Genomic DNA, 15,313 nt, shown 5'->3' with positions numbered 1-15,313 from the left:
ATGTTTGGGAAGTAGAATATAACTGTCCTAACCCTGCTTCACAGCCCTTCACCAGTTTGGAGATGTTGGAACATTTTGTAGACACAGATGGTGAGGAATGAAAATCAAATGCAACGATTCTTGAAGAATCCTCAGATAGGTGCAATATTCAGTGTCAGGGAGCACGCCTTTCCTCCCTGGGACTAGTCTCCCTCCTTCCTCACCTTTTATTCTTCTTTAAGGAACTGGCCACCTCGGGGGCACTGGTTCCAGAGGAGCCCTGTGCAAGGGCAGGGTGTAACTCTCAGCAGAATCCTGAGGCCAGGAGCCAGGATGCTGGTGCAGGCAGAGTGAAGCAGCAAAAGCAAGCTATGATCTGAGCCCTGAGCAGCTTCCCTTCCTGGCTGGTGAAGTCAGAGTTCTCAAGTGTAGACCAGAAGGACTAAAGAAGGTTACATTACCAGCTACACTGGCTGAACAACTCCCAGGTGTGCCAGAAGTTACAGGTGAGTCACTGTCCTTCCTTCCCAGGCCCTGGGTCCAACAGGTTGGCGGAGGTGGGGAAGGGCAGCTCTAAGGGGCCAGTAGGCACTCAGCTGATCTCACCTGCTCTCCTGAACTTGGCTTCTCCTTTAACCGTGGGGTCGCTGTTATTTAAACCCTCGCCTCAGCCCACGCTTGTTCTATTCCTTGTCTTTCTGCCTTCCTCCTATCCTTAAGTGAGAGCTCGCCTTTGTGTTGGAGAATGCGCCCAGAATGACTCTTCTGAGAAAACTTAAGAAGTGTACAGTGTTCCCCGTGCTCAAGGGCACCCAGCAGACTGGAGTCCCTCAGTTCATAATGACCCACTGCCCACTGGAACTTCAACTAAAAAAAAAAAATTAACTAGCCTTTTTATTGAAGTAGGAGCTCAAAACCTAAGGGAGGAGGGAAGAAAATCTAGCATGAAAGACAGATGGGAACCAGAGAGAAGTGGGAGGAAATCTTGAGTAGGGTACCCCAGACATGTTCCCCACCCCCCACGTGTTCACAGCCCTAGAGAACATCACAGAGTGAACCCCTTGCAATAGAAGAGGGACGTTATAAATCCTAGAGTTAGGACTCAGATCCTGCTGTCGCCACCAGTTTCACAACTTTTCGTCTGCAACTGGATAAAAGCGAGGGTCACCATCCCGCTTCCCCGGCACCTGACAGAGTCCTCCTCTCTGCTTCCGCCCTCCAGATCTTCGCATGACCCCCTGCCAGCCCCCCCCCCACCATCAAAATCGCCAGCTATACTATCCATACAAAGTGTGGGGTCTCAATTACAAAGATGAAAGAAGGCTGTGTCTATATGTAGGAAGAGCCACCGCCACCGGGACATAGCTCGTGTCCTGGCTGTTTCCTTCCTGGACGACACCTGATTGCATGACCGGCTCCCTCTGTGCGCGCGACCACTCTTGCTCTCCCAGCCTCCTCGCTCTACCGCGCACTCGCAGCTCCCTAGCGACACCAGCCTTCAAGCTGGGGGGTGGAGAGAGTCGGGGTGCGCAAGTGGGAGGCCTCTCCCTCGGGAGCCTGGGAGATCCCTGTCGCCAGGAGGGGCCGTGCCACCGCCCTCGCGGGAACCCGAGCATTGATCCAGAGCCTTCCCAACTTGGTGGTGCCCTCAGACTCAGGTGGTCGGGATGGATCTGTCACCCCGCAACCGGCCGCTGCTCGACTCCTCGTCGCTGGACAGCGGCTCGCTGACCTCGCTGGACTCCAGCGTATTCTGCAGCGAGGGCGAAGGGGAACCCTTGGCTCTGGGGGACTGCCTCACGGTCAACGTGGGCGGTAGCCGCTTCGTGCTCTCGCAGCAGGCTCTGTCCTGCTTCCCGCACACGCGGCTGGGCAAGCTGGCCGTGGTGGTGGCCTCCTACCGCCGCCTAGGAGCCCTGGCTGCGGCTCCCAGCCCCCTGGAGCTTTGTGATGATGCCAATCCGGTGGACAACGAGTACTTCTTCGACCGGAGCTCCCAGGCGTTCCGCTATGTCCTGCACTACTACCGCACTGGTCGTCTGCACGTCATGGAGCAGCTGTGCGCTCTCTCCTTTCTTCAGGAGATCCAGTATTGGGGCATCGACGAACTCAGCATCGACTCCTGCTGCAGGGACAGGTACCCACAGGGCAGGGCGCGGCAGCTGGGTGGGAAGTCAGGAGTAGGGCTAAGAAGGCACAGGCGAAGGCTTGAGGCTTTGTGTAAACTTGCCTACTCCAGAGCCTTGTCAATAGTTTTGTCTGCCTCTTGACTGAAGGCTAAGGTGTTTGCATAAGACTAGAAATCAATCCTAAAGTCAACTTGTACGTTTAACATTATAGGCAAAACAGAAAGAACAGCAAAGAAACTTCTTGTCCCGTTTCTTTCAGAAATTAATATTCCGATTTCTTCTGAAAGCCCAGGCTGATCAGTCTTTAAGTAAGCATCTGGTAATTAAGTAGCTGAGTCAGAAAAAAAAATGAAAGATTTCGGTTTATTGCCATCAAATCAGAACTTTATCTGTGAAAAACTTGCTTGAAGGACCTCCTCTGGCCCTTAAAGATATAGGCTCTGACAGTGACTTTCTGTTGACCTATGACTACTATTACTCCTTCATGGATATTTTTCTTTTATACACACAAATGTTCCAGTGGCAAACAGATGTTCTTGTCACCAAAAATTAAGCCACAAAAATTCATTAATCCAAAATTACTTGGTTATGAATAAATCCTATTTGCATAAATTTCTACTAAGAAATTGTCATTTAAAAAACGGGAAATCCGGCAGGGACCACCCTGGGTAAAATATGAATATATATTTCTATATTTTATCCCTATGTAAGTGTGACCTCTCTGTCAAATTCTCTTGTCCTTCTATATGTGTTAATTTTTTTAAAAAAATTAATCACAAAGTTGTCTTTCCTGAAAGATACTTCAGGAGAAAGGAGCTGAGTGAGACGCTTGACTTTAAGAAGGACACGGATGACCAGGAGAGCCAACATGAGAGTGAACAGGACTTCTCACAAGGACCTTGTCCCACTCTCCGCCAAAAGCTCTGGGACATCCTGGAGAAACCTGGGTCTTCCACAGCAGCCAGGATCTTCGGAGTAATCTCCATCATTTTTGTAGCAGTGTCCATCGTCAACATGGCCCTGATGTCAGCTGAGCTAAGTTGGCTCAACCTACAGCTGTTGGAGATCTTGGAATATGTGTGTATAAGCTGGTTCACCGGGGAATTCCTCCTGCGCTTCCTGTGTGTGAAGGACAGGTGCCGCTTCCTGAGGAAGGTGCCAAACATCATAGACCTCCTTGCTATCTTGCCCTTCTACATAACTCTTCTGGTGGAAAGTCTGAGTGGCAGCCACACCACACAGGAGCTGGAAAATGTGGGGCGCTTGGTCCAGGTTTTGAGGCTCCTCAGGGCTCTGCGCATGCTAAAACTGGGAAGGCATTCTACAGGTATTCATATTTCAATGGTGTGTTTTAATTTCTCTTTGCTTCAGGCAGATCTCTGTGAGTTCGTGGCCAACTTGGTCTACAAAGTGAGTTACAGGACAGCCAGGACTGTTGTAATGAGAAAGCCCATCTTGAAATCATCCCCCAAAATATTCAAACAAACAAACAAAAAATATGTAAATGAGAACATCACCACCTTCCATTCTTATCCACCCCTCACTCTTAAAAAGTACTAGAAGCAAAATCTTCAAGGTATCATCAGAGGTACAGAGCTATCTCTCACACACTTTCTGTCTACAAGGATTGTAGAACAATCTGATCATCTTTTAACTTAGATTAATATAATACAATGCCATATAGATACATATATACATTAAGACATTCCTCTTCTCAAAGGTCAAACATAAAGCATACATAAACGGCATACAAATAAATTATATACTATATATAGGCCGTAAGTTATTTTGTTTTCTATTTCCCAAAAAATAAATATATAGAATTTTGTTCTTGACTGGAGAGAAGAGACTTTCTTAGTCACGGCAGACAAGAGAAAGCCAGGTTTTGATGGCCTTCCTCTAGTTTTTTAATAAAAAAAAATAGCATCATTTGCTTTGGAAAAAAAATTAGTAACTAACTGCCTTACTTGGTATTTGAGAATTTTCTTAAACTTTGAAAAAATCAAATGAGCATTCCCTAGAAAAAATACATCTCTCTCTCTCTCTCTCTCTCTCTCTCTCTCTCTCTCTCTCTCTCTCTCTCCTCACACCACACACACACACACACACACACACACTAACTTGCCCTTGAAAATTACAACCAATGCCAATGGAAATTAAATTTAGAGCAATTAAGAGAATTCTTTATGATCTGAAATTAATAGTGCTCAGTAGTTGGTTTTGTGACTACTGAATATTATTGGGTTATTACAGGCATAATTTTAAAGAAAACAAGAATATTTCCATGAGTTTGTTCAAATGTAAATTCTCAACCCCACCTGTCAGAAAAATTTTAGTATATTTACTACTTTCTAAATCTTGTACTTTAATGTGTATGCAATTATTTTTGAGCTACATAATTTGAAAGTCATATGTGTTTTTGAGAAAGATTGGGCAGCATGTGTATACAAATGTATATACACACAAACATGTGTATTTACAAGGTATGCTGCCATCAATGTCCACAAAGATACCTCTGAATGACCGCAGTAAGGGTAGCTATGCCTGCCTATTAATGTAGGAAGAAATTAACCTGCAATTTCTTTTTCTACATCTCTGTAATTAAGACTCACCCTACAAAATTCTAGTCATGTGTTTTCCTAGCTAGTCTTACACACCAGGGATCTGATGATGGGGTTTCCAAGAACTTTTACAAGTAACATTCTTTGTTTCCTGACATAGATAATGGGATGCTTTCTTTATTTATAAACTCTTCCCGGGATTCAATTTATAAAACACTGAGAGCTACGTTTTTCCACAAAAGAAAGAAAAAGCAAAATAATAGTAATTTCAACAGTGTCACCTCCTCAAAAGTTTTCTCAGTTCTAAAGCAAGTATAAAGTATTAGCAAAACCTTGATTTATTTAAAGTGTATGATGAATGCGTGAATAATTTATAGTTTTATGTCAAGGAGAGCATTTAGAAAATATGGCCACAAACATCATAAGTTCCCACATATTTGAAACATTCATTGGGAGATGTTGTATAATAATGGATAGAATCCCTGACAGTCTTGGTATAAATCCAGGCTTTGTCGCTTTGTTCTGGATACACCAGCCCTGTTATTGTCAAATCTATATCTGCCAAATGACACAACAGGGACAAAATCTGTCACGTGGTACTTGTGAGGGGTAACTAAATTTAGTTATATGGATGATATTTTATCTTTAAGTGTAATCAGTTGTTCTAAACACTGTACTTATGTCAAAATATTTCTTAACTGTCATTCCATATCGACACATTAGAGACAATTTTCTAATGAGGTATTACAAAGTTACTCTGGAATTTTTTTTTGAAGTTAAACTTCCAAGTTTATGTACATTGTTCTTTAAAAATAGGTGATAATAAGAATAAAATATCTCAAAATTTGAAGGGAAAACTTCAAAACTTTGGCAATGAAAGAATACTTTGCTCAGTTGTATCTTCTTACAGGAAATCAGTGCTATCATATGGTTAAAGGAGATAAGGACTGGAATTTAATAGGTATTCTGGGAACTCTAGAACCTTCCTATACACTGGTAAGAGTGTGTTCTGGATATACATTTGACGACTGTATTGTTACCAGCACCTAATGTACTCCTGTTTTTCCACTTCGTTGCCATGGAATCTACCCCTCCTTTCTATGGAGCATCTCATTCTGCTAATCTTTACCATGAGTAAGAAAAAAAAAGATAAAAATACATTAGAACAACATCAAAATGATGATAAAAAGAAGTGCTGAAATGATACATTGGAAAGCAGCTTTGATCATATGGGCTCTCCACATACATCCCTGCCAAAAACTTTGATTCCATGAAGTGACAAACTGCTATAAAACACCTCTCTATATATTTCAGTTTCATTTTTTACATGAAAAAATAAAAACATAAACAGCATAAACTCAATAATTACCAAGTAAATTCATGAATGTAGCTACATTTCTCTTTATCCTTCAAACCTGGCCCCACCAACAAGACTATAAGCTTCTCGAATACAGAGGTCATAATGACGTCTTCATTGTATCTCCAGAACATTGCTCAGCATATTAGTTATGCAGAACATGTTTGTGGGTGGATTGCAAGGAGGGAGAGGGGAAGAAGAGAAGGAAAGCAGAAGGATGCTCAAGCCTGACAGCCGCTCTTCTCTTGCAGGATTGCGCTCACTTGGGATGACAATCACCCAGTGCTATGAAGAAGTTGGCCTACTGCTCCTGTTTCTATCTGTGGGGATTTCTATATTTTCTACAATAGAATATTTTGCAGAGCAAAGCATTCCTGACACAACCTTCACAAGTGTTCCTTGTGCATGGTGGTGGGCCACAACATCAATGACTACAGTAGGATATGGGGACATTAGACCAGACACCACCACAGGCAAAATCGTGGCCTTCATGTGTATCCTATCTGGAATCCTTGTCTTGGCCTTGCCTATTGCCATTATTAATGATCGCTTCTCTGCTTGCTACTTTACCTTGAAACTCAAGGAAGCAGCCGTGAGACAGCGCGAGGCTCTCAAGAAGCTTACCAAGAACATTGCCACTGACTCCTATATCAGTGTTAACTTAAGAGATGTCTATGCCCGGAGCATCATGGAGATGCTTCGATTAAAGGGCAGGGAAAGAGCAAGTACTAGAAGTAGTGGTGGAGATGATTTTTGGTTTTAAGTTTACTTTCAACTTACTTGCAAAATCGATGTACATTTGACTGGATTGATGAAGCCTTGCTACTATGGATATCTGTATATTGATGATGAGTTTCTTAAACACTTCTCATCTTCTTTCTGGTGTATTGATTTCCTAGAATATTTAACATCTCCTATAGCAACTACTGATTATTTTGACATACTTCTCTTCACCATAGCTAATTGATACAACCAAAATTATTTGGGAAAAGAAATGCATATCTAAATTTTCAGATATTAGTTGATATAATTTCATACACCAAATTTTAAAGATTCGTGTATCATTGTTTTAGATTTCCACAGCTTTTAGTAATTTTTAATCAAAGTTGAACTGCTCATCCCAGAGGGAAAAAATTAGTGAACATTTAAAACCACACTGAACATCTTTTGGCTATTTAGAAATAGCCTCCAAATAAATTACTTTTTCTATATATAAATTAAAGCTGTTGAGTACAATGTTAAGCTTTGCAAGAAAACACGCAAACTTGGTGATCATAGCGATTGCTTCATCTTCCATCAAGTGCAAATCACTGGGCCCTCACAGACAGAGCTCTGCCCTTTGTCATTCCAGTTGCAAGGGACCTCAAACTGCTGAGTGCAGGGGGTGAGGCTTCAAGTGCCTAGACAGCTTCACCATCACAACTGAGCAAGAGGTGTGAAGAAGAAAGGAGCACAGTTCTTTGTGAAACTTAAGACGGTTTGTAAAATGTCTCATTATGGATGAATTATTTAAGTTCTGCCTTCAAATTCATGAAGTCATGAATATGTAAAGGTGAAGTGGTTAAGATCCTAAATTTATTCATTGAAAAGATTAGATAGTCTTTTTATAAGTGAAAATATGTTGAACAGCATCATTAGATGAACTCGAAGATCTTTTTATTGGTTAAAATTTTATTGGTGGAAAGCTTTCTGATTGTTGAGGTAAATAACAAATGTTCAGACTTTGCAGGCACTTTGACAGTATTTATGGTAATGATACAATGCCTAAATGTTGTGGCATATACTTAAAGCCAAAAGTTTTAGTTAAGAAATAACCCCGGTTTTAATATAAAAGCGAGCAATTTTTACAAAAGCCTAGCAAAGGATTTCCTTATTGCCTACTTTCTTGATGTAAGCAATAAAGTTCCTAAAGAAAATAAAATTGGTTCTGGGTCAGAAATTTTATTCTTTGATTTATAAAACAAACCTACATGAAATGCTTATGTGTACAGAATACCTACAGTGTCAAACCTTCATAGGGGATAGAATTGCAGAAAAACAGATGATATTTTGCTGAAGTAAATGGTAGTGAGCATTGAAGAATCTTTTGCTTTAAATCCTGGGGTGATAATGCAAGCCCATAATCCCAGCACACAGGAAAAACATAAGCTTGGGGCCAGCTTTTAAACATATAAAATATTAATACTTATCACAGACACAAGGCAATACTTCCTGTTTTCTGATGTGGATGCTTACATTCTGGACAAATTTTCATTTCTATAGCAAATTTCATTAAATTATATCCTACGGTGCTTTAATTTACTTGGCTTGTTTGTACTTCTACTAAAGATTATAAGGAATTACAAAAAGTGAATAATTTTAAAATAAATTATATTTATTTTAAAGACAGGTTCTTACTATATAGCCCAGTCGCCTGTACCTTACAATGCAGACCAAACCTTATGCAGACTCTGAAATCTCTGCCTCCCTCTGCTTCCAAAGTGCTGGGTTTAAATTTGTGCACTCCGACATCCAGCAATAGTTATCTTACAAAAAAAAAAAAAAAAAAAAAAAAAAGACATGTAGTCTAGAGCAAGTCTGGGCACCCCTGGCTATAGCACAAATCTGTTCATTGTCTGAATGGGAAGGAGACGTCAGACACAGAAAACAAATTAACTCTGGGCTTTCTAGAAATGTCTCCAGCAAGAATTGTTCTTGGAGTATAATCTGTAGTTTCCCTCAAATATCCCAATTATATAAATACTGTTTTTGTAGACTTTTAAAATATTTTACTTTTTAAAATTTAGAATAGATTTTGTTGATCTAATATATTCTGTTTATGGCTTTCCCTCTTCCAACTCCTCTGAGATCCTCCCTACCTCCTTCCCATTCAAATCCATACCATGTTTGCTCTCCCTTATAAAACAAATGGGCATCTAAAGAATAAGAATTTAAAAATAAGATTTAAAAAGCCAAGCAAGAGTAGGATAAAACAACCAAAAGAAGAAATGAGTTGAAAAACAAAACAAAACCTCAGGAAGCACATCCAGATGCACAAACACACACACACAAACACACACACACATTTGCACACAGAGGAATCCCATAAAAACACAAAATAGTACCCACAATATATACACAAAGTACCTGTAAGGTTGCAAAAACAAATGCCTTGACAAGATATTATGAGACAAAGAACCTTGAAAGGCACCACTGAGTTTGTTTTGTGGTTTTGTATCTACTACAGGGCATTGGATTTGTAGCTGCAGTGAGACTCCAATGGAAAGAACTCATTTTTGTTTATGAGCGATTATCAGTTGGTGATAACTTCTAGGTTAGGGTTGAGACTGGTATTAAATTCGCCTCTTGCTCTGGGACCCCATCTATGCAGACCCAGGCAGGCTCTGGGTATGCTGTCACAGTCTCTGTGAGGTCATATGTGCATCAGTCCTATAACACTTAGAGAGTCGAACTCCCTCCATCCCCTCTGGCTCTTACACTCTGTCTGCCTCTTTTTCCACATGGTTCTCTGAGCCCTGTGGGAAGGAATTTGATGGGGGATATTCCATTTAGGACTGAGTGTTTTAAGGTCTCTCACATTCTGCACCTTTTCTGGCTGTGGGTCTCTGTATTTGTTCCAAACTATTGCAAAAGGAAGTTTTTCTAATAATAACTGAGCAAGACATTGATCTATGAATATAGCAAAATATCATTGGGAGTCTTTTTGTTCTCCATTCCTTAAGCAGAAAGGTAGTATTTGGTGTTCCTCTTAGGTCTCTGATTTGTTGAGGCTCATGTTGACCATTCAAGCAGTGGTGGGGTTGGATTCTGTCTCATAAAGTAGGCTTTAAGTCAAATCAGATATGGTTGCTCACTCTCATAAGCTTTGTCTCACTATTGCACTCGCATATCTTGAAGGCAGATCACCATTGTAAATTGAAGGGTTTGTAGCTAGGTTGATGTTTACCTTTTTCCTTTGGTAGCGCACAGAGTAACTTCCAGTAGCATAGACACTAGTTCATAGTAGTAAAGCCTCTAGGTAGAAACCAATTTGACTTCTCTGTGTTCAGTGAATTGTGTAGCTGTCTTCAGCAATATAGCCTTACTGTCAGTTTGTGGAGTGCAGTCAATAACTTTGACAATAGCCTGGGTTATTGGAGGCTCCCATGGAGTCCCTTCAGCCAACATCTAAATTAGATATAATTATTCCTGTCTTCATTTACCAATGAGAGATGTCTAGTTGGGGCTCTGTTGTAGAATACCATTTTAAGATGTGTTACATTTGTTTATGCTGTGGAACATTTGTTTTAACTATTCAAAGATGTGTTGCATTCTTTTCTGTTGCATTTGTTTACATCTGTGAAGATGTGATTATTTGCCTATCTAAAACACCTGATTGTCTAATAAAGAGCTGATCAGCCAATAGCAGGCAGGAGAAAAGATAGGCAGGACAAGAAGACAGAGAGAAAAAATAGAAGGGGAAATCTGGCATGAAAAGAGGAAGGAACAAGAGAGATCAAGGACTGAGAAAAGCAGCAACCAGTCACCTAGCTAGCCATGAACTAAGAGCGAAAGTAAGATTACAGAAGTAAGAAAAGGAAAAACCTAGAGGCAAAAATAGATGTGATAATTTAAGGAAAGTTGGCTAGAAACAAGCCAAGAGAAAGCCACGCATTCGTAAGTAAGAATAAGTCTCTCTGTGTGTGATTTATTTGGGAGCTGGGTGGCAGGCCCCCCAAAAGAGTAAAAAAACAACCAACAGCAGGGCTCCCTCCCTTCCTTCATTTGGTCCTCCAATTCCTTCCCCACCCAATCCATCCATAACTCTCTATTCAATTTTCCCTTCCTATCAGAGACAACCCTTCCCCCAGTCCCTTACTTTATACCTATTTACCAATTCAACAAAGATTTACCTCAAATCCTATGAGTATTGAGCATTAGACATCATTTGCTAATCAAGAAGAAATCCTGTTCTCTTGTATTTAATATCCTTTCCAATACCATGTGGCAAAGCCAAATGACAAAAAAAGATGACTTTGGGAGACAAAACCTTACCAAAATCCACAGAGGCACCAAATGGTAAAGTCGGAGAAACATTAACCAATCTACCTGACTCTGAAAAAAAAAATCATATTGCAGATTTTACCCATACAGTCACTCTGCCTTAAGAGAAGCATTTGAAGATGTGAGATTGTGTTTACAAAAAAAAAAGGTGTGGAAAAACTTGTAGTTTTTATAGCACAAACATAAACTGTCTTTATAATAATCAAAAGTTGAATTTTACTATGAAAATTATATGTATATGTTCATACATACATCAACTTTAATGAAAACAGAGCATCTTAAAATATTCTCTACAAATATGATTTATTAACTGTATAAATTTTGTTAAGATATAGACATTTCTAAATTATTTAAGTTTGAAATACTTTATAATGCAATTGCTTAAGTGAATTTGCTGGTTTAAAAAATACTAACGTATTTATTCAATAAATTTACATATAAGCAAACCTGATTAGTTTAAAGATAAACCAAATGAGAAATCTGCTTATTTTATATGCATGATAATGGAAACACTAGGCATTCTTCAAAAATTTATGAATGGCTACTGTAAAGCAATATTGAATTTATTTAGAAATCTAAAATAATGAAATAAAATATTGTCTTTCTCTAAGCTATTTAGAGAAAACAAATTAAAATCATTTCAAAGACCAGTGAGATATCTGCTGCCCAGACCCATGACCAAAGCTGAAGACTCTGGGAGCCCGATGATATAAAGAAAGAACTGACTCCCAAAGGTTGTGTTCTTTTTTTTTTTTTTTTTTTTTTTTTTTTTTTTTTTTTGGTTTTTCCAGACAAGGTTTCTCTGTGGTTTTGGAGCCTGTCCTGGAACTAGCTCTTGTAGACCAGGCTGGTCTCGAACTCACAGAGATCCGCCTGCCTCTGCCTCCCGAGTGCTGGGATTAAAGGCGTGCGCCACCACCGCCCGGCTAGGTTGTGTTCTTATATGCATCAGCACTTCTGTGTCATTCTTGTTCCCCCCATACACACACACACTAATAAAATGCAACAAAAATTTTAAATGCACACAGTTAAATATTTAAATATTTTTAAAAAGCAAGTGTACTCCCTATCAGGAGTCATGTCATATTCCTCTTTTGTTGTTTCTCTTATATATGTACATCCAAATATGCAAGGGATGGTTTGCTTATTATTTTAATGTATAAGAGTAATATACAGAATGTAGAAGTCACAAGGAGTTCAATACTGTCAAAATCTTTGTTCTGCAAAAGTGCTGCTTTCATTATAATCCTTTGACTACCTCTTACAGAAAGTGTGTATACTGACTCAAGTTGTCTAAACAGAACATTACCTTTAAGTAAGTTTATTTTATTAACATGAAAAGCCTGGTCCTGTGAAAAATCAAGCATTAATTTTCATCTTATCAGTCCTTCTGTTTCAGTCCAAAGCTGGATGACGAAGGCTGTGTTCCAATGCCTCCCTTAATGGCATCCACTTACAATTTATCCCAAGCCCTCTTTGTAAACAGGATTACATATACAAGAAAAACTTAGAAGGAGAACTTTATCAATTAGCCCCACAGGCAATTGTTTACATGGAACACATTAATAAGAGTGATGGAGTAGCCTGGATACTGACACTTTCCTTGTCCTAACACCACACATATTACAGTCAGATCTTTATTCTCTCCCTCATCTCCACTGGCCTAATTCCTGGCCCTCGATCAGGGTCGCCCCATCTCAACAAAATCTATTTCAAAGCCTCTGTTTTTTTTCTATGTAGACAAGGTCATGGCTATAGAAGGTGACAATGCTGCTGCCTGCTCCTCTTGACGTTCATGTCACCAATCCCAAGAATTCTTAGGTTTGTGAGCGATCAAACTGCAATGCACCTCTTGAGCCCATTCACTCTCAATGTAACTGGAACCTGCTAAAGCCTCCCTTTGATTCTTCCTTCACTCATAAAATTGAATCATCAAAGAGACAGTCTAGAAGAACCAGCACCCACATTTATCCGCCCACCTCCATCTGTTGTTTCTTCTTTCTTCCTTTCTATTACAAGAGTGAACCTGACTATCACACTTTTCTCTCCAGATCCAAAGATTGCCTCACGACCTTTCCTTTTCCCCAGCAGATCATCACTTTTCTCTTCTCCCATGGACATGCTAAACATAAGTTTTAATCTTACCAGTTTGAAAAGAGCAAAGTAAAAATATATGGACAAATTAAATTTCCAGATCTCTCATTATCTAAAGCCCACCTAATTTTCTGCTCCCCTTCATGGAAATAAAAACTTCTTGTCAGCAGTTTCTATATCCAAGCTTTCCATTTTTATAGCGTTTCCTTCTCTTTCTTGAAAAATCTCCTCACGATTCTCCTGCTGATATACCTCCTGTAAAACCAATGTCCCCATGGTCAGCAATGACCCCAGCACTGATCGCATCAGCTATCCCTGCTCAGGTGTGTATTGCCCTTCGCGAGGTTAATTACAGATGCTTCTTGGAAACGCTTTCTTCTCTTGACTCACAGTAGTTTGCAGCTTCCTAATTTTACCCTTCCCCACTACTCACCATCTTTTTTGGTTGAAATGGTTCATGAGAGCCAAATCCTTACTCATCTGCTCCTTCATATATATATATATATATATATATATATATATATATATATATATATATTTCTTCACTTGATAAAATAATCTGGCTTGTGACTTAAATATCACTGACATTTAGTCAGCTCCTAAACTTCTATGCTGAGACCAGACTCCTCCTCTCACTGCCTGTATCTATGCAGCAGATATTTAATAAATGCCTCACAATCCGCATGTCAACCATAAAACTGTTGACATTTCCACAAAATCCCTAGGTTAAAATCTTCTGAGAAGCTGATCAAGGCAAATAATTGTTTTTTGTCAATGTTCAAGGTATTTGTTGTGCAAGTGAACATGTGGACAGCACAATGTCAGAGTGCCAGGAAGACTTCAGATCAGGCAGCAAATCAGGCAGCTCTTATAAGGAGAGAGAAAGGAGGAAAAGATTGTTATGAACGAAGATCTGAGACATTGTAGCCAGGTTAATGGACAGGCCTTGAGCAATATAGCCACTGAGGAGAGTCCTGACTCTTGAAATGGGACTGCACTGTTACTGGAGAAAGATCCAGCTGACTTAGACTGTCGATCATATACCTCCCAAGAACAGGTCCACCCAGTGTATTTTTTTTTGCACCATAGTCAAGCAATTCATGTGGCTCCCAGCTTTTTTTCAGGCAGTTCAGGCCCAGCTTCTTCACAAATCCCTTGAGGCTGTTAGGACAGGAGTAGCTTAGGACAAAAAAAAAAAAAAAAATCAATGGAATTAAGTTAAACCCTCAACACTGTTGGCCTATTACCAACTTTTCATTATTGACTTCCTTCCTAAAACTTCCAGCACATTATTTCCCCCCACTACACCTTAACACTTAAAGAAATGACAAGGAAATTCTATTTTATCTTCCAGTAGAGTTGAATAACCATTTTCATTTGACGGAACATCTTTAAAGTTATTATTCTGTGTTGAAGCACATTATATTTAGTTACAATGCATAATATGATCATTTCCATCTGTTACTAAGAAAGAGAATGGGTAGCAATGGTATAGCAGAGGAATTTACAAAATAATCTAAATCTTATTTTCTTCTGTTCTGGACTAGTAACATCACTCAGCATGGATGTTTCTTTAATGGGCATTTTTAGTAACCCAATGTTTCAAAACTCCTTTCATGTAAGGCCAATGAGTTAGGTAAATATATTTAGCTTTGAATAACACAATGCAGCTAAGTCTGAAGTGACATGGACAATAGTTAACATTATAATTTCCTTTTTATCTTGTGCGGCTGAGTGGATATTCCCATTTATTTGAAACCTGATTTCCTTATTTTTTAAAAAGCTCATAATCTAATGGGTTTGAAAAGCAAAAGAAAATATTGAGAAAATTGAATATATGTATACATACACATACAATATCAAAAGTAATTATATCAAAAGAAATAAAAATTGAATTACAGAAGATTAGACAGTTGGGTAAAGGAATGCATATAATTAAAAACAATGATAAATGACAACTCGTAGCTAACAAATGTGATTTTGAGATTCAAGGCAGAGACAAGTTCCTTGAGAGTCCTCAATAATCTTCTCAATATTCAAACAGGACATTCAGTTTGAATTTCAGATATCTGCCAAATCTTCTTGAAAAAGTAATTTTGGTTTCTCTTAACTAGGCCAATATTTCCAAAACCCCATCTTTACTCCTGTCT

General features: G+C 39.3%; 1 protein-coding gene across 1 annotated transcript; it reads left to right on the top strand.

The window, feature by feature from the left end:
• The first annotated feature begins 345 nt into the window (after positions 1 to 345).
• On the top strand, positions 346 to 8,001 carry Kcnv1 (potassium voltage-gated channel modifier subfamily V member 1). Its single transcript, XM_057792164.1, has 4 exons — positions 346 to 485; positions 1,202 to 2,116; positions 2,906 to 3,435; positions 6,278 to 8,001. The coding sequence occupies exons 2-4, from the start codon at positions 1,647 to 1,649 to the stop codon at positions 6,787 to 6,789; spliced, it is 1,512 nt and encodes a 503-aa protein (XP_057648147.1). The 5' UTR covers positions 346 to 485; positions 1,202 to 1,646; the 3' UTR covers positions 6,790 to 8,001.
• Positions 8,002 to 15,313: the final 7,312 nt, after the last annotated feature.

The sequence above is a fragment of the Chionomys nivalis genome, chromosome 17 (assembly GCF_950005125.1).
Source record: "Chionomys nivalis chromosome 17, mChiNiv1.1, whole genome shotgun sequence".
NCBI lineage: Eukaryota > Metazoa > Chordata > Mammalia > Rodentia > Cricetidae > Chionomys > Chionomys nivalis.
This window is presented reverse-complemented; position numbering and strand designations above follow the sequence as displayed.

Bases quoted from the DNA above. Each gene is read 5' to 3' on its own strand.
- Kcnv1 (XM_057792164.1), top strand. From the start codon at position 1,647: ATGGATCTGTCACCCCGCAACCGGCCGCTGCTCGACTCCTCGTCGCTG. The intron at 2,117-2,905 runs GTACCCACAGGG...CTTTCCTGAAAG, and splicing joins GACTCCTGCTGCAGGGACAG to ATACTTCAGGAGAAAGGAGC. The intron at 3,436-6,277 runs GTATTCATATTT...CTTCTCTTGCAG, and splicing joins ACTGGGAAGGCATTCTACAG to GATTGCGCTCACTTGGGATG.